At 42.9% G+C, this 24,568-nt stretch overlaps 1 protein-coding gene across 3 annotated transcripts in view; it reads right to left on the reverse strand.

The window, feature by feature from the left end:
- The window catches only part of TOP1 (DNA topoisomerase I), a 66,276-nt gene that overhangs the window by 11,641 nt on the left and 30,067 nt on the right, over nucleotides 1-24,568 (reverse strand). For 2 of the 3 annotated variants that reach the window (XM_058850318.1, XM_058850320.1), the window contains 7 exons: nucleotides 15,383-15,509; nucleotides 14,784-14,842; nucleotides 11,973-12,068; nucleotides 9,379-9,454; nucleotides 8,327-8,424; nucleotides 3,873-3,988; nucleotides 500-621 (listed from right to left, as the gene is read on the reverse strand). In XM_058850318.1, the coding sequence (XP_058706301.1) occupies nucleotides 500-621; nucleotides 3,873-3,988; nucleotides 8,327-8,424; nucleotides 9,379-9,454; nucleotides 11,973-12,068; nucleotides 14,784-14,842; nucleotides 15,383-15,509 (694 nt within the window). Of the gene's footprint in view, nucleotides 1-499; nucleotides 622-3,872; nucleotides 3,989-8,326; nucleotides 8,425-9,378; nucleotides 9,455-11,972; nucleotides 12,069-14,783; nucleotides 14,843-15,382; nucleotides 15,510-24,568 lie in introns of those variants that run through there. The other variant, XM_058850321.1, reaches the window with a different exon arrangement.

Genomic DNA, 24,568 nt, shown 5'->3' on the forward strand with positions numbered 1-24,568 from the left:
GCAGGGTTCTAATCTCCCTGGGCAATGCTGCACCCCTTTCCAAAGAACTCCCACACCCTGACTGGTGTGACACCACACTCCCTCCCCTGCTGAGGGATGGGGGGAAAACCCAGAAACATATCCAGAAAAACTGTATCAAACTAATCTAAAGGTTTGCTGCCATGGCTGATGACTGAGGTGAACATCTCCATTTTAGTTCTTTGGAATGAGTTTCCTTCTAGTACATCTGGCTTTACACAAGGCATGTAACAGGCAAGTCAGCTACACCCCATCGTGCTGCAACAGAGAAACCTGACTTTGTTGGTTCAGAAAGGCATTTATCACAGGGTCCTTCCTGGTGAAACTACAGGAAAAATGGGAAACTTTACAGCTAGTCTGAGACAGCTTTTATTTGCCTCAAGGCAACTTTTGTGTGCATAGAACAGCAGCCCCTTTTCACTGGTCAGTGCTGAGGAGACACTCGCCATGTCCATAGTGCAGCCCAGGACTATGTGTATACCTTTCTCCAATCCTTGAAGAAGTTTTTCCTGAAGATCTCCTTCGTAGTGTACTCATGATCAAGCATTTTTGCAAAGAATGTGGCAACTTCTTCTGCTTTGGTACTCAGCTTCATGACTTTACCTACAAAGAAAGGTTTTCTTCTTAAAGAAAATGGTAAACAGGAATCAAAGTCATAAGGAGAACATAGTAACTACCCTAAAGGATTATATTTTTACTACATAGAAGTTTGTCTTAAAATGTTACATAATACAGCAACTTGAATGGACAAAGGAAACAGAGAAGCACAATTGCTTGACTTCCACCACAAACATTTCGAAAAAAGTTTCCTCTGGAATCTAAACATTAAAGAAAGCAACAGCAATCTGATGTGAGGCAGGTCTGGGCTGCAGGGCAGGAAAGGGAAAAGGCCTACTGCAGGAAACCTTCTGCTGAGCCACCCCCGTGCTGGGTGTGCTCCTGGGGAGACACTGCTGTTTGATGTCAAAGAGGCAGGGATTTTATTAAATTTCATATTCCAGCACTCAGACATATGGGAAATACAGTCCCTGTATTCCTTTTCAATGCACAGACAGACTCCACCTTGGAACACCCCTTCCAGCCTTTAGCTATTTCTAGGCAGGAAGAGCCCTTCCTCTGGATACACTACAAATAAGCTGGAAAGAGATGCCAAATATTGAACTCTCCTTCACTGCAGGGAAATGTGTCAGGGTTCTGCTAATTGTTCCCTCTGCTGTGGGAATGCACTCCTGCATCTCCAAAGCAGCCTCAAAAGCCAGTCATTTTTAAGGAAGACTGAGCTGTCAGTGAATGGAGGAGTCACATTCCAGCTTCTCTGCATGACTGCAGCACAAAGTGGAATTGCTGCAAGGGAAGACTGAAACACAAGGGAACAGAGGCTGCTGCAGCATCGAGACTGTGGATTCCACATCTAACATTCCTTTCGAGTATTTTTTGGTCCTGACTGCATTCCTGATGAAACATGGGGTGCCAGTGATCCCTCTGAAGGATTCTGCATGCAGCTCACATCTCCAGCTAGTTTAGCTGCAAGAAATAAAGTTCCAGGGTTGGCAAACATTCAATACCTGGGGATTTTTAACAACCATTTTACCGCACAAAAGTGAACACAAGAAACTGTTCAATCTGTGCTCTCAGGGAAAAAAAATACCACGCTTTGGATTTACTACATATTTTCAAAAGTTGCATCATCTCTAAAATTAAAGCATGGGAGTCAGCTATAAAACCTTAAGATCTATAAATCCTCGTAAACCAGGACTTAGCAAAAGGCCCTCCCAATGATCTGAGAATATTCCACAATTAAATTAAGCCAACAGTAACTCTGCCAATTTTTAAGCTGTAACCTAAAATACAGCATTTGTTTGCTTGTAACAGGAAATGGGGGAAGGGAGAGACAGCAAGGGAAACTGTTTTTCCAGGCTGCAATTTTAGCTTGACAGAGGCTATCGAGTTAGTAACATGTTATGGAGCTAAAATCTCTGATATTTTTCCCAGCTAGCTGAAGGCTCAGTCACCTTTATCTAACCACTTTAGAATGTATTTCATTGGACACTATTTCCTTTTTTTTTTCATAAAGGTTTGAAAAGGCTGTCAGTGACAGAGCTGGTAGAAAGAAAGGATTTATTGAAGAGTCATGAATATTAGTTATTTCAAAACAGAAAACCAGAGAGCAACCAAGAGACGTAATGAGCAGAAGAAACCCCATGGCCACGACTGCAACTGCCACCACCTACACTCTTACCTTGCCCCATCTAGAGAAAAATAATGTGCAAGTTTGAGTCACCTCTGGACTATGAGCAGTGACTGGTTAACCCACAGGCACTGAAAAAGGATGGCTTTGGCATTTCAAGCTCCTTCCCCGAGTCGGTATTGCAGACACTTCCAAGAGCCCCAGCAGTTGTTACGTGAGATGAAAGCAGGCAGTGAATCCCTAGGCCAGGGACAGATCCCTCCAGTGTGAGCCGGCTGCTGGCCAGCCACAGCCTCATTACTGGGCTCTACAAATCACCCTGGGATAATCTTGAAATGAGACAATGCCTTGTGAGCACAGACAGAGGCTCTCAGCAGCTGCTGTGTAAATCAGACATCTGATTTTTTGCCTAGTTTCTCAAGGAAGACTTATGGGATGTCTTTATTTGCCAGACCCCCTCCCTGCCCAGTCCACGGCTGTTGAGCTTATTGATGAATTTCTGTGATGACAGAGGCAGAGGTTGCAAAAATCCCTGCAGAGGCTCCATGAAACAGATAGCTGGAGAGACAAGGAGTTTATTGCTGTCTGCACTAAGGGATAGCACAGTGCAATCTGCCCCTCCCCTTCTCTAGACAACAGGAGAGATCATGCATTTTTCAATACAGGGAAACAATTTCCAACTTTGTATCAAGTTCTTTGTATCAAACCCTAAGAAAGAAGGCTGTTGACATCAGACATCCTTGATCATTTGTGCTACTTGCTTGAAGATGGCCTTTAATAGCATATTTATTTCACTACATTGCTGCTGAAAATGTAATGCCACCTATTCCTCAGTATTTAAAAACACTGTGTCATGTCACATGAAAACAGCACGTTGCTCCTGGACGAGTTCCATGTGCAGATGTCCCCATCACCAAAAATTACAATTTCATCCATTCAAATACTTCCCACTTATTTCAATCCTGGGTTAATTTGATCCTTCATTTAACATGATCACAGACTAAAAGGAAACACACAGGTCATAAAGTCTAGGCTCCAACAGGCATCACATCATATAATCCCTTCCACATGAGCCTCCACCAGCCAGGCAGCCCAGGAGACTTGAATCTCACACCAATTAGTTCTACCACACGCAGTGGTCAGGGAATGGGACCATGACTTACATTAGAGGGCTGTGTCCTTGAGACCAGGGTCATCCTATTCATTCCTACAAGATCCTAATCATCTGTACCCAAATTCAATCATCTTTTATATTACTCACATCACCAAATGATGATGAATTTCACCACAGATGATGGAATTTGCAGTTCTTGAGGTTAAAGAAAACAAGAGCAAGCCTAAAGGTGACCAGTGATGAGGCAGCTACAATTACATACTCCACTGGTCACTGCTACTCTGAGGCACCAGACCCCTCATTCTGCAAAGGAACCTGAGAGATTCAGGGACTGAGAGCAGGTTCATGCCTGTGTCACTTCAGTGAGCAGAATTCAGCAGGCTCAGGTAAATTCCTCTCCTTCCATGGATCTCACTTCACTGCTGAGGAGCTGATTTAAGTGAACCACTAAAACACAACCACCTCCTCAGCTCTTCAGTCCCCAGAAGAACACCGCAATGCCCTGAGATGTTTATTTCTCTTCCTAGCAAGTAGGAACACAGATTAACTCACCATCATAATAAAACTTGACATTTTCAGGCAGAGGTTCATATGGTGGAGCAAATACAGGACCTTTGTGCTCTAGGAACTTCCATTTAATGCCTTCAGGGTAGCGCTCTTCTTCCCACCTTCAAGAGAGAAATATGAACCAATACAATTTTAAGCTCTCAATCTTCATTTTATTACTGTGTGGGTATGAGAGTATGCTAAACCAGCAAGAAATCACTGCTTTGTCAGGTACAGACCAGCAACAAATACTCAGTGTACTATCACCATTTAATTCCTTTTTGTTTTTCTCCTTTTTCCAAAAGCACAGTCATATCCATGAGCAGAACACCTTGGGCTGCAGATTATCTGATGCCATCCTATTCCTCACCTCCCATTTGCTCCTCTTTTCACAAAATCACACAGCTGAAATTGCTTAGATCTTAAGAAAATAAGACTTGGACCCTGTAAACTAGCTAGGATCATGCCAAATTAGTTTCAGCTGTGATCTAACATCAGGTCCAGGATGCCTGCTCAGCAAAGTCAAACAATTGTGGTATATTATGCAGCTGCTTTCAGATGTGGACAATATGCCGTTAAGGGAAGAGATAAAGAAACAGATGTTCATTTATGACCTAAATGAGAACAAACCTGCTTGGACAAGAAAGACCAAAACCTGCTCTGTCATTTTAAATTCACTCCAATTCTCTGGGTAAGAAAAGCATATTTGAAGAAAAACAGAGCAGCCCAGAAAACTGCATGTCTGCCTTAAAGACGATCTATAAAAATGCTCTGCAAGTGATGCATTTGGTATCACAACACACCAAGGCAGGCACCACCAATCCCACATTCCAAGGGAACAGGGTCAGCAATTCATCTGCAGAGAAAAGGGTCCTGCCAGTCCAGGATCCTCCCTCTCCCCAGTTCCCAGTGCCCAGGCCACTGATTCCACACTCCTCCCCTCCGAGCTCCTTTCATGATTACCACAACATTACTGCTACATGCTGCTGGCACAGGATTCCCTGCTGGGAAAGGCTATTTCACCTCAGTGATCAATCAACTGCAAGACCATTAACCTGTCACAGCACTCAGTCTCTGAATTGCCCAGACAACTTTTTTGAGCAGCCATGACAAAAAAAAAAACAACCCAGGAGTTTAAGCTTCAGTCTGGTGTCAGCCCTAAGGAGCAGCATTCCCATTCCAGGTGCCACAGCAGATGAGGAAAGATGTGCATGTACTGCTTGCATCTCAGGAGTTGTGATGCACTGGCAGATTGTTTCATCTCTACCGAGATAAAAGTCACAGCATGGAAGATAAACACTGTACAGAGACAAGAGTTTCTGCTAGAAGACACTCAAAATCCTTCACTTGTGTCTGTGCATCAACAATTTAGTAACAGCAGCAACACAGCAGCTGGCTGGAGTTTGAAAGGCACTGTCTTTGACCACACCACTGGACCTGACTTCTGATGAGAAGCAACAGCTTGAAGAGCAAAGCACCCAAACCCAGCTATCAGTACAGAACTGCATGTCAGACTTCAGGCTGGGAAGAAGGCTCGAGTAAACTATGTTGATATAAGAAACCAATATTGACACAGATTCCAAATATTTACATTCCTAATGATTGTTGTTTTTTGTTTATTTAATTAATTAGAAGCTAGAAATAGAAATATTTTGTCAAACATAGGCCTAGGTTCTTCCACCCAGAAGCTCCTTTCAGCAAAATAAACCTAAACCACTCTCAGCCAGAATAAGCTTCGTCTCTCTGACAATGAGCAATTTTATTCCAGTAAGAACAAAATAAGGGCATCATTCACAGCAGTTACTGCTTTTCAGGACAGGTTTGTCATTCTAGTTTTTTAAAATTTATTCCTCTGGTATTTACTTGGTGAGAAATTCAGTACCTCTATCCCTTCCTGTTCTTTAACAAAGGACACCTATAAAAGCAGTACTAGAAAGGCAGCAGTTTAAATAGCTAGCAGAAGGACACTGTGTCTTCTGGGAAGGCTACAAGGAAACATGGGATTCATGGGGTAGTTTCTAACCTTGAAACTACCAAAAAGTGTAGCACAAAAAGACCACAAACCATCCCCAATCCCACTTCCATCTTCCTAAATATCACACATAAGCTTTAAGACAAAAGGTAAAAGTGACTCTCCTGAGTATAGCTGATTTTTCAGCCTCATTTAGTTTCAAACAGAAAAAGCATTACAGCACCACTGCCCTTGGCAGCTTCTGGTTCTAAAGCAATGTTCTACACATGATTTTGTGGAGAATGCTGCCTATTAGCAAAGCTGCCTCACTGATTCCAGCAACAACTCATCAGTCATACAGGCTTCTTAATTAAATCCCACATCTAACTTGTCTAAATATGCCAGGGTGGCTCAGGAAGGAAAAGTTGGGGAAGATCTTTCAAGAGGAATGAAAAGAGAGAACATTCTTGGGAAAAAACCCAGAATATACCTCAGGGATATGTTATTTCAAGGAAATGGACTTGCTGTAACACAAGGTGGGGGAAGTGCTGGTAAGGTGCACCTCTGGATCACATTCTTCACACACTGATGGGGCGTGAAAATGACCTCTGCAAGAGCTCTGCTCGGTGATGAATGAGGCCAGTGCCTTGGGGATGTCTGCATCAAGCACTCACACAAGTGAGGATGAAAATGCTCAAGGCAGCAAGCACTTGAGGAAGCAGCCAAAAAAAGGTATCAGACGCTCAGAAAATTGACTCAGATGGAACATAAAATGCCCTTAAGAGAAACAAGTGAAGTGCAGATGAAACCTCGTCCAGCAAAGACACGATACACAAAGCTGCAGATGGATGACAGGAACATCAAGCAGAAGGATGCAGCTACCTCATGCCAAATTCTGCAAAACATGCTTTCCAAGGCACTTTTCCTCAGCAGTAAGCACAAACTGCAGAGCTTAACACTGCTACAAGGGCCTGTGCTGCCCAGGCAGGTGAGGGGAGAACAGCACAGCTCTTCAGTAAAGGTCTGCTGTTCAAGGATGTAGCCCACAATAAAAGAGAGCTGGGATGACAGAATTTTAAGTTAGACAGAACCAGTAAGGGGAGCTGAGACAAAGCCAAAAAGACAACAGATCGTTAAGGCTTAAAAAGACCTTCCATAGCTTCCTACTGTATCGTGTCCCTGTAGTTTGGTAATGGTACAGCACATTAAAAATACACTGTCAAAATATCTGAGAAAAAAGAGGATTGCTCAGGAAAAAGGAAAGTTTTGGGGAGGGGCTGGAAACCCACGTTTCTAAGGGAGTATTCAAGTATGAAAAAGATTTGCAAGTGCTGATGTTCTGAGGAAGTTGTGACAGTCAAAGAGAATAATGTAGACTATAAACACACAGAAGATGTTTTTCTTTTTAAAGATGAATCAATAATAGTGTCAATAAAGGGTAAAGGACTGAAGCTGAAAGGATTGAAGAAGATTGGAAAGACTTTCCCCAACTCTACACATCTAGTAAAAAAAGACAAATGATCTGAGAAAAGATCAAGGAAACCTCCCTGGAAGGTCATAAAAATACATATAGGTGGGGAGAAAACACACATGCTTTTGAGAAGTACATGTGCACTAAATGAGGGAAGTACTAAGGCCAAAACTTCAAAACACACAAATGGTAGCTCCCTCAAATCTAGGAATAACAGCTTAAATTACTATGGACAGTTAAAAAAAATCCAGCAGGTTTCTTATACAGAGCACTACTGATCCATCACCGGTCTGTCTTCCAAATGAACCACAAAGGTCAGACTTATTTAAAAAAGGTTCTAAAAAAATGTAAGACTGGGGGGTACAACTTCAGTGATGTTACTTAAGGATCCTGGGCAAGACAGAAAGTTTTTAATTTAAAACTCATTTTCAGAAATCATTTGTCGAACAGGCTGAGCTAACTCGTCATTTGATCAAGTGTCATTTCTGTGCCAGAGGCAGGAGCAGTTCTGAGCTGACACCCAGTTAGAATGAAAAGGCAGACTCTCACTCATGCTGGATCTCTATGTGACACATGTAAATTCTACTAGAATACTGCTTAACACATCTGCACTCATTAATATATATTCCTTAATCCATTTACACCTATTAATATATTCCTGCTGACACCCCCAAGCCTACAAGCTTTCGTCCTGCTCTGAAGAGTGTGAGCACAGAGCAGCTTCTGGGCACAAGTATATTGGTACCTGATCAGTATAGGAAGCCTCTACACGACACAGATTGGGGGAAAAAAAACCCAAACCAGACAACTCCACAAAACACTTATTTCCTGTTTTAGGGATATTACTCCTGCTTCAGAGGATGAACACAGTGAATGAGGTATTTATTTAGAGCTTACCAGAAAGTAAGCCAATTATTCAGAACAAATCCTCATGAATCAACAGAAGAGAAAGCCAGATGTGCTTATTCAGCCAGCATGGGAGGTACAGGCAAGTCCAGGTGCAGATGGGAGCCCACAGCACTGACTATATATAGTTACCATTTCCATTTTTGCTCCTCTTCTTTTTTCGGCTTCTTTCTTTTGTCTGCTTCAGGGACTTTCTTATCTTTGCTCTTGACTTTCTTTGCTTTGCTCTCCTGCAAAATGAGTAAGAATCTGTTAGAACAAGCTATGGAGTTTTCCCCTCCCCTGAAAAGATGTGTTAAAAGTAAAAGATTCTCTCTTGCAGTATACAAGAGCTGAAACTCCTATGGCTTCACCACATAAATGTGCTCCTAGATCATGCCATTAAGTCAAAGGCTGCTGATGGTCCCAGTCAAGTTTTCAGCCACATTCTTTTACTTTACACTGGGGACATGCTAAATGCACACAGCCAGTTATCACCTGGTAAGGGGCAGGTGTGGGCCATGGGAAGGGAATTGCTGCTTTACAGAACCTCCTCCCTGGCCTGCACTGGTGTGTCCGGTGTGGCAAATACTACAGAGCACAACCACCAGTCAGGTGGCTTCCAGGATTATCCTGGTGTTTGCTGAGCATAGAGACATTTCCTTTGAAGGGAAGAATCAACCCTGTTGCTTGGAGGTGCTGCACCATGTGCCTCACAAGGCTGTCTTTGCTAAATGTGTAGTTTGTCAGTCTCAAATTATGGCTAACCTTTTCCAAATCCCTCTCCAAAGAAATTTCCACCTAGGCTCCTTCTAAATGCATTAAGCTTCCTTCTAGCATCTAATCTCTTTTTCATCTCCCCTGCCTCTGAACCCTGCTACATCATCTGTGCAATTACCACATGTCATGAGCAAGGCTCCCCTGCCCCCTGCCAGCTCCTTAGCAGAAGGACTGTGAATTGCCTGGAACAGCCTGGAAGTTCCATGTCCTGAAGGCATCTTCACCCATTGTTTTAAGGGTAAAAAAGAAAGTTTCCCTGACCTATTATACATTATAGTTCAGATAAGTTGGTATCTGCACCCTAAGTGTGGATCTATCACACACAGCTGTTCCAGACAAAATCAGATTCCCCCTGCTCTGCATAATCCCACACCAAATAGCCTGGCTCTCCTTTATCATAAAAATAAACTTGTCTGTCACATTACCTCTTCTTCCTCTTGTTTCCTTTTCTTTGCTTTCTTGATGTCTTCTGTTTTGATTTTCTTGGGTTTGTAGTCAGCACTAAGAACAAAAAGACTTGCTGATGAAAGTGATCCATTTTCCAGTACAAATAAAGTGAAATCATAGACATACACAGTTTGTGTGCTCAAACTTGCAGCATAGCTGGCATTTTTAATTTCTAAAGAGTATAATTCATATCCTGCTCTCTCAGAAGACTCAATAATCCCAATCCAGCACAACAGCCTACAAAACCTACAAGATGTTATTATCTATACCTCTCCACAAGTTTCACTGCTGAAACAAACACCTTCCTCGATGAAGAAACGATTCAAAAGCATCAGTAGCCATGCAGTGATTCCATGGGATGGGAAAAATGGGTAAAACCTTATTGGCATGTTCTATCCCAACTCTCTTTCCAACCATCAGTCTGGGATCTTGCCCACAAGGCTCACTTTTTCCACCCCCCACTAGTTCAAACAATAGTGAAATTGAGCACTGGCCAATTACAGAAACACAACCTCGTTTCCAGTGAGGCTGGAAAAGACCTCTGACATCATCCAGTGCAACCTATGACTCAACAGCACCTTGTCAACCAGACCACGACACTGAGTTCCACTTCCAGTCTTTCCTTAAACACCTCCAGGGAAGGTGATTCCACCACCTCTCTGAGCAGCCCATTCCAATGTCTAATCACCCTTTCTGTGAAGAAATTCCTCCTAATGCTCAACCTAAACCTCCCCCTGGTGCAGCTGAAGGCCATGTCCTCTTGTCCTACCCCTTGTTTCCTGGGAGCAAAACCCAACCCCTAGCTGGCTGCATCCTCCCGTCAGGGAGTTCTGGAGAGTGATAAGGTCATCCCTGAGCTTTCTCTTCTCCAGCCTGAGCCCCCCCAGCCACTCCTCATCAGACTTGGGCTCCAGACCCTTCTCAAGCTCCACTGCCTTCTTCTGGGCTTGCTCCCACACCTCAAAGTCCTTCCTGAATTGCCAGGCCCAGAAGTTGAGGTGCCTCTCACCAGTGCCCAGTAAAGGGCAGAATCATCTCCCTGGTCCTGATATAGGCCAGGTGCCACTGGCCTTCTTGGCCACCTGAGCTCATGTTCAGCTGTTCTTGACCACCATGCCCAGGGCCTTTTCTGCTGGGCACTTTCCAGCACAGCAGCACAGGCTGCTCCTGTGCCTTCAAGATTTCTTTCATAAAGTATGTCCAGCCTTCCTGGGCCCCTTTGTTTTTAAGGGCTGTTTCCCAAGGGACACTCTGAATCAGCATCCCAATTAGGCCAAAGTCTGCCTTTTGGAAGTCCAGGCTAAGGGTTTGTTGACACCCCTCCTTCACCAAGTATTGAAAAATCCATAATTTCCTGATTGTTATACCCACGACAGCCTCCAACCACCACATCTCCCACCTGCCCTTCTGTGTGTAAACAGCAGGTCCAGCAGGGTAGTACCCCTGGAAGGCCACAGCTGTCCTTACCAGCTGAGACAGAAAATTCTTTTCCACACACTCCAGGAACCTCCCAGCCTGCCTCCTCTCTGCTGTGCTGAGTTTCCAGTAGGTATCTGGCAGGTTAAAGTCTCCCACAAGAACAAGGGCTGGCAATGGTGAAACGTCACCCAGCCACTCACAGCGTAGTTCATCCACCTCTTCATTGTGGTTGGGTGGTCTGGAACAAGGCTTCCAACAGGATATCTGCCTTACCAGCCTTCCCCTCCCCTCAATGCTCATCCATAGGCACTCAACCTTATTGTCACTACTCCTGAGCTCTATAAAACACAAAACACTCCCTAACGTATGGAAACACCCCAATTTTTAATCTTTCCACTGCAGATGTGAGAGGGGGTCATACAAACCTAGCAGAAGGCAGCAAGTGATTACACAAAAGAAAAGATATCCCACCCATGTCTCTTGGAAACTGAGACATGTAGGAATGGAGTGCCACCATGGTGAAACCCTTCCAACCCTTTGACTCCTGACTGCTGGTAAGGACAGGCTACCTGAAGAGCTGGATGGGCACAGCGGCAGATCACAGCCAGATGGAGCTGAGCTTGTATTTCAGTGGCTTCTGTGTCAGGCAAACATCATGGGTGTTTCTCTTTGAGACAACAACCCTCAGCATAGCTTATGACACACTGAGACTCCAGGCAAACCACGCCAGGCAGTGCAGGCAAACCTCCCTCTGCCTCCAAACAGGCTGACAGTGCATTTTCTGCCTCTTGTGCAGTCATTTCCTTGCCCAACAGAAACCACTGCGGCCACTTAGCTACGTTAATACCTCACGTGCTCACGTTTCTGTTTCATAGTCTTCATCAGTCTTTACCTGCCTTCTGGGGTTTTTCTTTTTTATTTACTAGTTCTGCAACATTTCACAGCACCATCTGTAGAGGCAGGTAATGACATTTTGCCTTGCACAGCACAAATACTATCCCTGCCCCACTCAGCAAAAGGAGTCTGGGCTCAGATCTCCAGTACCCATCTCAAAAAGTCTGTGCTGATCACTTGGAATTCCACCTGCTCCCTCAATGTTCTCCTTTTAAAATTAAAAGCAAACATCCAAGTCACCAGCACCCAAGCTACTTACTCATCATCCTCTCGAGGTCTCTTCAGGGGCTTGGAGTCCTCTTTAGGAGATGCATAAAACCCATCATCATCTGGTTCATCTTTAATACGTGGCGGACTACAAGAAGAAGCAAAGAAACACAGTTCTACTTTCAAAGAAGGAGTTTCTTGGAAACCAGCAACAGCTGAGTTTTAAGAAAGAATCATCTGCAAAATGGGCACGTCTTCCACAGAATGTGCTGCCACCACAAGACCCCAAAACCTTGAGATGTGTCATCTTCTGAATACTCACAGACAGTGTAAGGAGAGCAATTCAATATCTAAGCATTTGCCATTTCTCAAACAGCATCAAGTTCAATTTCAACAGCTTAAAGTTTGTTTTGTTTCTCTGAGGTTTTGAGTAAAAACAACTGTAGCTTCCAGCACTTTCAAATACACTTAAAAACTAAAATGTCTGTGTGGAGTCAAATACAGGATGTTATTTAGTTTCAACTCAATATTCTTATTGAGGCTTTTAAGAGAGAAAAAGATTATCAACAAAGATTTGAAAGCTATTCCCTGGAATATTTTGCCAACTAAATACTGAGGCATGTGAAAACCAGAAAAGGAAACAAAAATTTGGCAAAGTTAAACAGATCAGTCTCTTTTCACTGTCCAAACTGCAGGAAGCAAACAATCCTGTCTCTTTCAACAGACCACAAAGTTAGGCTCAATGTTTTCAGCCATAACATCCCAAGGCATTAGCAATAAGAAAAAAAGAGTGAGACTATTCTGTTAGACAAACTCATTATTTCTAGATTTCAGAGAAGCATTTCACTGATCTTCATAAAGAAAAAGATGACTCAAAGAGTCCAAAATGACATTTTGAAGCACTTAGTGCCATCTTGGGCTTCCTTATTCATGTCCCACCAACAATTTCTTTATCAAATTGACTCAGTTTCCAAGCCAACATGCAGATTTTACATTCAGATGAAGTAGGAGTTAAAATAAGCAGCATTCAGCTTTGTAGACCACAGTCAGCAGGAGACATCAGGGAGTCTCGTGTTAGCTGGCAGTGTGTCCATGAAGCAGAACAAGCAGTTTGCTCCTTCACAGCTCTAAAGCCACTGCAGTGCTGGAAGATGCAGCTCAGGGGAGATACAAACAAGCTGCTCTGTGAAGCCATTTCTGTTGCATGGCCTGGAATTGACTAAGACACAAGTCTGCAGCACAGAGACAGTTGCAAAACACCTACAGAAAAAAAAGGGTAATTGTCCCACTTAATATATTCTTCCTTTCAGGCAGAAATGCAGAACTACAGTGTGTAAAGTCACCAGGAATTTTATCTATTTTAACACTGAAATATTTCACAATGTTTTGTAATGGAAGAAATAACGTGTGCGACTGTGAAAAGAAAGAAGCTGTATTGCCAAGCTGAACCTTGACTTGCATTGTTTCCAAGACTGTAATGCTGCTCATCGTACCAACTCCTAAGGAAGAAAATCAAAACCATTTGAGTGAGGACATTTTTTTCTGCAGAACTTGTAAAAGAATATTTCAGCAGGGGAAAAAAAAAAAAAATAAAATAATTACTTTACTCTTAACCAGCACTTGGGCCCTGAAGAAGACACAAATGCAATGGCTCCTCCAGGCTTTTCTCAAACACATGAAAAAATGCTCTTGGACCTAAGGAGGATTTGGTTATCTTGATATGAGAGCATCCAACATCTCTGGTGAGATTAGCACGTCATGCAATTCTGCTGAACAGCAGAGGCTAGAGACAGTTATTGACTGTCTGCTACACCATCAAACACCTGACCATCACTGCTTTCTACTTCCAGAGTATTCCCCAAAGGGCCTGGAGATGGCGCCTCTGCCCTGCGCCAAGCCTGACTCCTTCCTCTGCATTTTTAAGTAAGAGCAGGGAAATGAAACAGATGGAAAAACTCATCTCAGAAGGACACATTCAAAACAAACAATACCTAAAAGGCACGAGCCAGGCAGGTGCCTTCTTCCCAACCTCTCTGTATCCACATAACATGGCGAGATTGGAAAGATTTGTTTTGATTTTTAAGTAGACTCATAAAGTGAAAGAATTCATGAACCAAGTGCTGTTCTTGACTAACAGAAATGGATGCATGCATCCACCAGACCACACACCTTCAGAAAGTTAGTGGACTGAATTTAGCACCTTAAAAATAATCAATGGCTGGACTGTAAACAAGTCACAAGAGATCTTGGTTGACTATTAACAAAAAGTACTCTTCTATCAATTGCTCACTTCAGGTTTTTAATAAGACTACTTAGCAATGACTGATACAACACTCAAGTCCAGGAGGTTCTGTTATAAGCAGGAATTTAGTACTAGAGTAGGATATCTATGCATTTCCTGAAGGTACTTCTGATTTTACATGTCGCTGTTGTCAGTCCTCTGCAAAGGCTTCAGGCTGCAGTCACAATACAGGAGAGACACACAGAGGCAATCTGGACTTGCTTTGCTGGGTCCTGTCTCCAGCAGACTGTCTGCAGGGTTCAACTTCCAATTTTACAACAGAGGTTCTTTCAAATCCAGCTACCAATGTTCCCATAGTTCAATCTGTTCTCAGCTGAATCCAGCTCCTGAATACTTAGACAAACCCAGCATGTGCAGGCAGACACCAGGTACTCAACAGCTCCCATCTCCAATTACTGAGTACACAGATCTACCCATTCTCATAATTGAGAAGAATTTATCTTCTGAAGAGCTTAAGAGTGCCCCAATTTTTTCTCAAGACCAAGTGAGAGGATTCAAACACTGAGCACCCATGAAAATCAAACTGCAGCTTTTTCCAAATCATAGACCTGATTTTCTTACCTGGAGAAACCATTTTCCTTTTCCTTCTTTATTTTTATATCACTAGAAGATGACTTCATCTGAAAAACATAAAGAGTAGGAGCGGATTAGCATTTTCCAACATACAACATGAAGTATTTAACTTGCAGAAGGAACTGTGACTATCTCCATCCCCTGTAGTCTTTAGTGACCTACATGACAGAAAGGCAATATCTTCTCCAAGTCTTAAGTCAATTCAGTACTTTTTGGCCCTCCAATTTCCTCAGCAAATTGGAATTAAGTATGTAGTTTGTTCTTGCATGGACTGAATGTGATATGACTGATTTTTCTCCCCTGTCTCTGAACCCAGGCTTGGCAAAGTGAAATGTAATGGGAGAAAATGTGGAGCCAGTGGACACAGCTCCACAGTGGAACTGTTTGTATTCACATACCTGCAGATAAAGCCCTTATGAGTTCATATCTAACACTCCACAAACAAAGTGTCTGGGTTAGCATGGGGATAATTCTCTCCAAGCTTATAAAGGCTTGGAAGTACAAGCTACATCTAACCCACTGAGTTTGTACTATTCAGTACTGTAAGACAGACCCATCCTCTTGTCTCTCCCACAGGAGACACCCACCTTCTCTTCCTTTCTCTTCTCCTTGTCTTTATCTTTGTGTTTGTCTTTGTGTTTCTCTGAGCTGCCATCTTTGTGTTTGGTTTTCTCCTTGTCTTTGTGTTTCTTTTCCGAGGAATCTTTGTGCTCACTGCAAGACAAGAGAGTGTGTTTGCAGAGGAGAACACAAGGAGATTTGACTAATACAATTTCCAGTGGTAAAGAGTCACAGGTTTAGATGATTACAAACCTTAAAAAATAAGGGATCACCTTAACAGGAAGATCCCCCACAGTCTCCTGTCAGGCATGACCCATTCTCCTTAGGAGGAAGAAGAACAGGAGGGATACCACAAAATCCCACTTGCCAAGCCTCCACTTCAGGGAACCCATCAGCCTGGATTGCTGAGGAAATCCACAGCTGCTACACTTAAAGCTCAACACTTTAGGATGAATTCCCACTGTCTCTGCTTTTCCTCTTTTTCCTAGTCCACATAAAAGGTCACTGGAACAGAGCCGCCAGCCCTGTCAATGCCCATGTCAGCTTTTGCTCAGACAACAGTTTGTCATTGTAGCAGCTCTCATCTCTGGAACTTAAAGAGAAAACCGCTGATCTCTATTATTCCCAAACAGATGGGAAAACCAGAGCAAACAGGATATGTGATGTCCTTGTGTTTATGCAAAGTCAAACAGAAAAGGCAGGAATAATGCTGCAGTCCCCAGCTGGAGCTGTTGATTCCACCAGAGCCAGCCCAGCTCTGCTGAAACAGCCCCATCCTGTGGGGCAAGAACCCAACAAAGGTGTTTCCAAGTGAGAGTCTGGTCTGTGACTACTCTGGTGTTATGAATAGCAGTACTTGGAGTTTAGATACCTAGAATCTTTAGTCAGAACACGAGAAAATGCATATGAGGAGAAGAAAATCAACCTTTATTATTCTCTTTCTACCCACTTCTGCTTTCTGAGACATTAGGATAAATTTGTATCACATTTTCAAGTTTTTCCTATCCACTAGGAGGACACATGCCTATTTTCAAATGAAAATTAGGTTTCTTATGGAATGACAAACCTTGAAGCCAAAAGTGAGGCAATACTCTCAGGAGACTCAGAATAGAAACATCAAGAACTGGCCACAAGGATTAGCAGCAATGGTGTGGAAGCCAAGCAACAAGCCTGGCAATTCTACAGGCCTTCAATACACACTTATAAGGTTGTGTGGACTCTGTGAGGTCACCCAGGGCTTTAGCAAGTCAAAGGCATGGTGTAAATCAGCATGATAGGCACCAAGCAAGCTGCCTTCCTCATGCTGGCTGTTCACACTCTCCCTTCTCAGCACTTGACTCTCATCACTGCTGTTCTCTGGGACACACTGTGCTCCTTATGATTACAAAATGCACTACAAAGCTTCACTAGAAAAAGGCACTTTCCTTATTTCAGTTATTTCAACACTCAGGTGCAAGCCCAAACCAATCTGGCTGAACACAACTCTGAAAACCAAGCCAGGAATGCTGGGAAAGAGCATCATTTTGAAAAATTACAGATTCTTTGAGACTTCTTTCTGTCACAGAAACAGATTGCAAAAAGGTTGATGGCTACAGAGAGCGAGCAGCACATTAACCAGTTCCCACAGTCTGGGTGTGATTAGGAGCAAGGCAATCAGAGTCACAAACACACCAAGCCACACCACCCAGCTTACAACTGCAGACACCAGCGTAGACAAATGCATGTGAACCTGCTGAAGATCTAAATAATTCAAGCCCAGAGTAGCTTGAGTAATAACACTCCAATAAATATACATTGAATAAATTCAATAAACACACACCAGCCATCCAAGCTCAAGCAGCTAAAGCATGAAAATGCATCTCCGAAGGAAATCAGCATATTCACATACTGTGTGACACTAAGAGATCAGCAGCAAGAGAAACCAGTTTCATTTTAACTCTCTAGCAACCTCTTCATACAAAGCAATGAAGGCCTATCTGAACATCAAAAGGCACTAGGCGCTCTAGGAATGCTTGTAGTTAGACACACAGCACCACATGTTGCCTGTGAGCAGACTCAACAACTGCAGACTATTCTTACCCAGCAGATCATGTTTGTACAGTGTGCTCAGGACATGAGAGTACAGACACGGAACATCCTGACACTGGATCCTGGAAATCCACGACATGCCTGCTGCTCCTGCTCAGATCTCTCATCCCAGCTCCTGTACCCTGTTTACTCATCAGTATTCCAAGATCAAGACACCTACTTCATTTTCCATTGCTCCAATCAGATTCATTGACTGTCTGAAAGCAAAAACCTCACACATTACTAATAATTTTTAAACTCATGAAGGTCTAGAAACTCTGACTTAATATCTTGCACTGGTACCTCTATGCCAGGTACCCCATTTGCCAAAGATTTAAGGTTGACAATTTAAGAGGTATCTGAACCTTCATATATTTAAACCAATACTCATAACAACATTCAATATCAATAATCAATATTCAACCTCCCTATATCAATCCAAGTTGTGGATGCTCCATCCCTGTATTCAAGGCCAGGCTGGACACAGCTTGGATAACCTGGTCTGGTGGAAGGCATGGAATGAAATGAGCCTTAAGGTCCCTTTCAACCCAAACCATTCTGTGATTCCACTATTCTAACATACAAAAAAAAATAATAACAAACACACACAAGACTCAGACCCATCTTGTTCTTTCTGAGTATACCTGTGTTTATTTTCTGACTCCTTCTTGTTCTTATTTGATATTTAAATCCTACCTGAAATAACATGTTTTACTCAGACATTAATTTGTATCGTTACAGCGTGGTACACACTGCAACCACTGCAATTAGTGCTCTGAGGTAAAGTTCATGGCAGTGGCTGTTACTCTGGAGTTTGGAATAGTGAAAAAGAACCCAAAAAACAAAAAATGAGAAACATTTGGTTTTCCAAAGCACCATCCTCAATTTCACTAGCAGCCAAAAACACTAGAGCTTTCAGTATGTGACTGGAAGAGCCCTGGGATGTACAAAAAGCATGATTAAAAGCAAACTTATGGATAACAATCTAGATCTGCAAAGCTAAGACTGAAACAGAAACATCATCCCATTGGCCTAGAGAGGCAGAGACAATATTTGTGTGTGCTGAATGCTTACAGACTACCAGCTGGAATAAAAAAAAGTGCTAAAACCTCTAAAAACTTAGGCTTGTTTAAGTAGAAGCTCAAGTGACATCTCTCTTGAAAGAGAGTAAGTGGCCAGCATTGAAAAGCTGTCATGCAATCTCATCTAAATTTTTCAGCGTACTTTCCCAGATTTTTCAGCATCAGAGCCAGAATCAAGAAGTCTGGCTTCCTGACTCAGTCTTAATTTAATATTTTTATCATAAGACTATCCTTCCCCTTTGCTCTGCAATGAGCAGTAAATTTCTCACCCAAGCAATGTGGGCTCAGATAACCTAAGGAAACTCTGTCTCCAGTTTCACTCTGCAGCTTCATTTTCCAAAGATCAGCACTGGTGGCTTGGCCCCGAGGTCCTGCTTGCTGCTGCTCCTGGTGGCTGGAAGGAATTCCCTAGATAAAAATCTGATATTGTGTACTTTTCACTCCAATGTTAAAGGAGAGCATAAATTTCTTTTCCTTGTTTGTAAGTAGCCTGCTTGCCAGCCCTATGTGTTTCCAGACACTGGACCACAGCTCTTCAACAGCTCAGCACAAAACTTTTGACATGTGCATCAAAGAAGGTTTGTGCCCCTCTTCTCTTGGAGGGATGGAAATCTCCATCTCCCAGAAAAGCTCCCTTGGAAATGATCCAATAACAAAAGCCTCAAGCAACAATCCTTAGAAGAAGAACTCCTTTTTTTCTCTCAAAGCAAAGTAAGTTGCTTGCATATTAACTGCAGTCAAGCTGAGCTGCTGTGGTCTTTCATTTGGCTCAGATACACATGTGAGCCTACAGGGAACGCAATTTAATCACCACACTAATCTCAAAAGAAAAGAGAAGGCAACAGGATGCCATCCTTCCCTGAAGATGGAGTTTCAGCCTTCTATCAGAAAGCTATTTCAGACAATCCCAAAGCTATTATTAGGAGGGACTGGGAACAATTTAAAGATCAGAAGTCTATCTTCCTGGTCAATTCAAAACTGGGAAAAAAAAATCACTTTTCTTTAAAGAAACCAAGCAAAATGGTCTCAAGATCACATGCACACTGCTAATTTTATCTTGAATACATTGTTCAGAGCACTGTGAATCCTTTGTTACCTCTTCTGCACATACCTCCCTGCCAACAAGCCAGCTTGGAGTCATGGAAGTAGGACAGCAAAACCCCCCCTAAGATAGAGGGGAGCTCCAGGGGAAGCTAGCCTGAAAACAGGACAACTGGATCATAGCAATTGCTCATACCCAGCCCTGCTGACAAAGTTAGGTCTTCCTTCTCAGCCAGACCACTGCAGTTGCATCACTGCCACAGAACTCAGTTATGCCTCTTGAAGGTGTTTAATGCTGACAAACCTGCACTGTTTGTGGTTTTTAAGGAACTCAAGTGCAGCAGGAGATCACATTAACACACGCAGAACAAGGGATTACATCATCTACAGGTGTATCATGGTACTACTGGCTTAGTTCAGACAAAGGCCAGGTGAGTACACACATCTGAAGCACTCCATTCTTTGTGCCAGCTTGCTTACTGTCTTCCATTTACAGTTTTACGGTAAACAAGGACATCCAAAGGCTGTGGAGATCTCAGGCTGAGGCACAAGAAGCAGAAAATGCATCAGGAAAAGCGATTTCCCTTGTAAGCATGGATGTATTTCCCGATGAAGATGCCTGCAGGAGAAAGGAGAGGGAGAGGAAGGGAGCCCAGGCACCTGGCAGCAGCTGCTCAGGCCGAGATCACATGGGAAAGTCACAAGTGGAAAGTGTTTCCAAAGAACAGCAGATGTGCAGATCACGGCTTCCTCCTTCAAACTGCAACAGCTTCGCAGTAATTTAACACTGCATTCTTCAGGTGCCATTTATGTACGTTAATAATCCCTTCCCAGGCCCTTTCCATTCCAGCTTCAAAACCACAAGCTGGGAAGGATGCTTTATCTAAAGTGTCTCTTATTTCCTCTCTCTGCTGTAATTAGCTCGTGGCAGGGAATCTGCTACTAGCGAGTGCCAGAGCTGGTTGCCATCGGAGCTGTGCCTACTCGGGAGCTGCCGCAGCACAACTGAAGCGTAAAATAACAGGGAGCTGTGATTTCAGTGCAGCCTGAAAACACGATGGGGACAGGGCACAGGTGACACAGCCCGTGTCTCATTTGACGCAATACAGTATTAATGGAAACCTGTGACCACATCCAGGCTAATGCACACCCAGGGGGAGCTGCCTGTGCAGGGAGCACTTCCAAAGCAGCAGCACCCCAGGGAAGGACAGGTTTTAAGCTGGCTTGCAGGATATTATGCTGTTAGAGGGTTATCATGTGGAATATTACAGGGAATAAATATGTGAGCCCCAAAGGTTTTGCTGGGTTTCTGGCAATGCAATAAAACAACCTGAAACCACTCTTCCCAGTGGTGAAAAGTCTTTTCATAGATAACAGATCAAGCCTTCAGCAAGAGGAACAAGATAAAAAAGCTGGACTAATCAACAGCTGATAAAGATTTTAGGAATAAGAACAATATTCACACATTGAAATGAGGATGATACTTAGCACATGCTTTCTATGGACATATGAGAATTAAGGAGACTACTAAATAAAAAGCAAAAATTTTCACTATTGGAAAGCAGTGTCATATTAGAAAACTGTTCAAGGTGAGCTGTGCACTAAAATGGGGTAGAACACCAGACCGTGCTAGCAAACAGCAGGTGTGAAGTCTTTTTTAAAGATTGCCTTTACCCCTACATCGGGTATCCCTGTCTCTTCTTGCCCCCAAAACACACCATTCCAAGCAGATCAGGATCACATAATAAACCAGAGGAGGTGTGCAAGACATCTGAACTGAAATTTATCTTCATCCATGGCTAGCATATGCCTGGAATCTGTGTTTTTCCTAGTAAAACCGTAAAATTAGAAGATGCCAGTGAAGATTAGGTCTGCGAATCCCTTTTGTGTTCCGTGCCTTGCTTCATCCCAAGCTGTGATCACAAGAGATTCAGTAAATGGAGGAAATATGCAATCTGACAGAAGATTTTCTTCCTGCGGCTGCGGTGCTTGTCAGGCTGACAGCACGGCTCAGCGCTGCAGAGCAGCCTCTCTGCTCCCATCCCTGTCACAGCCAGCCCTGCCCTCCTCAGGCTCCTGGCATCCCACTCTCCCTGCAGAGAGCCCAGGACACCTGGCACAGACACACCTGTTACTGCCAACACTTCCAACCCGCTCCCTAACAAGCCCTGGCTTCAAAGGACCTGTTATTTCCATTATTTTATTCTACTTGTCTGAAACACTCAACTCCCACAGATCAGAAACCTATTGCCACATGGGATTTGTTTCATTTTATTTTTATAACCACTGACATTTATATTTAATGGATGTGTATTAGATTTTTGTTTGGAGACCAAGAAGTAAAAGGCTGAGAAAATGAGCAAAAAACCACAGTTTGCTGGATAGTGATGTGGATCTATTCTTTGATACAGACTATTCTTAAGTGGGCTTTGCATTTTCTTTCCTTGAGGGGTGATGGGGAGGTCTGAGGAACACAAATGTTCTCTCCCAGTTTACTACAGCTGTAAATGAGTGGTTAAGACACAAAAGTGTCATCTTGTGAGTGGGAGAGGAGGAAAGCAAGAACCAAAATTAAGAAGTTTTACATACCACTCCACACACTTCTGTCATATGAAATCAAAATTGCCTATTTTAGTTATTTCGGAGACTTATCTTGGCAGTTTAGATCCTTCAAAGTCTGGATACAGGAAACATTTATTCTCCTGCATTGGAGCTGTTCTGTCTTCTTGATGCAGGTTTTATTTTAAAAGCCTTTTTAAAGTACAGGACAGGAAATGAAACTGTCAAACTATTATAGACAGACACAAAAATGATCTGCTTCAAACACAACCACACATTGCTCTTAACTGTGCCCAGTGTGCACTGTGCTTCTCAGAATGCAATCAGGGGCTCTTCACACACCACAGATAAAATGTCACAGAGGTACCAATCCAAGTCTCCCAGAAAACAATGGCTTCGATTTCTGCTAAAGCACCATTCCACCTCTTTTGATAGCTACCAAAGATACAGCACAGTTTTTGCAGTAACACAGCAGCTTTTCTGAAATACAGAATGGATATTGTGAAGATTTACATGCAATTCAATAAATCTGAGATAAACTTCCCCAAAGGATTTACAACCTCTTATCAAATGCTTTAAATTTTTTTTCATATGGGTAAAAACCATTGAAAACCCCACAATCCTGTTCTTGTTTCCTGGATAATTTTTTCTTTAATTTCTACCAGATTCATGGCTATTTTTCACTTGTTTCTCATTGCCAAAGGAGAAACTCCAGTACAAACAGCCAGACTTTTTTCCTTCAAACAACAATCACCTAAAATCTGATTCTCACAGCAACTTACATTTATGGAATTGCATGGGTGACAGCTGAAGCAAAGCATTTAGGGAAGAAATGTTTAAATTTCAATTATTTCTACTAAATTCTGTTACAAGTCTGTGTTTTTTACACAGCAAGCAGCCAGGTAGGTACTCTGTGCATGGCTGAGCATGAATGGAATAGTGAAGATTCTGGAGCACTTCTAAAGGAGTGATCCTAAGAGAATCACAGGCGTGTCCATATATGTTAACTTCCCAGAGAACCACCCTCAAAACCAAATCTCAAGATTCAGCACTATAATACATTCATTTTTAAGGTGGCCGCTTTGAAAGGCAGAATGTGCAATCAGCCTGGGAGAGTGAAGCCCTCCCTTGTGAGGGAACCTAAAGGGCAAAGCATTATTGTGTAATCTCTCCCCAAAAATGCCTTGAACACACCCCCAGAACATGCATGCACTCAGTCACATCATCCACAGAGAGGAACCTTGTTTTGGGACCCCAGGATGCAGCAGATACTGTGCTCACAGGACACACAAGCATTTAACAGAGACACAAAAACAACTGGGAGCATTAGGCACAGTGCCTAGGAAACATGATGCTTTTCCCAGAGACATTTCAAGACATCATGGTAGGGAGGAAGGAAGTACTTCAAGAGAGGACATGATTACATATCAGCTCCCGAGCTACACCTTGCAAAACATCACAGCCATTCTGTCTTCTTTCCACTGCTTTGGTATTTATTGCTTGCAAAGTTAGCTTCAAGTTATGACCCATAATTAGTTCTTCCAGTTAAAAACACTCTGACCATTTCCAGCTCCTACACAAATGAAGTCAAAGCATTAATGAATTTGGGAATTTAAGGACAGAGCTTACATTACTCCTTACAAAAGAATGTGCTCTGGTAAGACTTTGGGAGAATGAATTTTCAAGCGAAGCAATGAACATTTGGAAATGTGAGGCATTCAGTTTTGGGGTGCATGATGATCAGGAAAATGAAAACTAGAAATCAAGGCAATATAGATGCGTGAACAAAGGCAAAGAACATGTCTAAAGCATTTCATCCTGGTTGTGAAAGCCAGCAAATGCAAGTTATTTGGCCTAAGGTTTTTTCCCCAAAGACACATTACAGAACAGTAGGCTTGTGTAACTTCTTGTAAGATCACAGAAAATTCAAATCAAGTGTGAGCACAATAAAACAAACCCACTGCTCTGCACAGACTCCCTACTTCTCATGCTTTTTCTTAATAGAAATCATTGTTAACACAAACTTTTTTGTTCCTTTTCAGATAGTGCTATCACAGTTGCACAGCAATTAGTACACTCTCTTGCCCACAGCATAGACTATCTGTCATTCTCCAAGTGTCACACCAGAAAACTTTCCCTCCAGGGACTAGTTTTTGCAAGTTTTGGTGGCAATTTAGGCTCCATGACACTTCTGTGTCAGGAGCTACAACAAGGAAAATTCCCAAGTAACATCCTAGCTGTGATGTACTTTGCCCCATGCTCCACCACACCAAATCATCACACAGACCTCCACATCCTGGTTCCTGCAGCTCACAGCCCAGGCTAGGGAGCAACTGCAACAAGGAATTCAGCAACTGAAGAGCTACAGGACATCACATCAATGTGGGTGACCTGGCAAGTGACTGGCATCAAACACCTTCCCCATCCAGTGGCAGTGTAGTGTGTAAATCACATTGGACAAAA

Source organism: Poecile atricapillus, chromosome 15 (assembly GCF_030490865.1).
Source record: "Poecile atricapillus isolate bPoeAtr1 chromosome 15, bPoeAtr1.hap1, whole genome shotgun sequence".
NCBI classification, from domain to species: Eukaryota; Metazoa; Chordata; class Aves; order Passeriformes; family Paridae; genus Poecile; species Poecile atricapillus.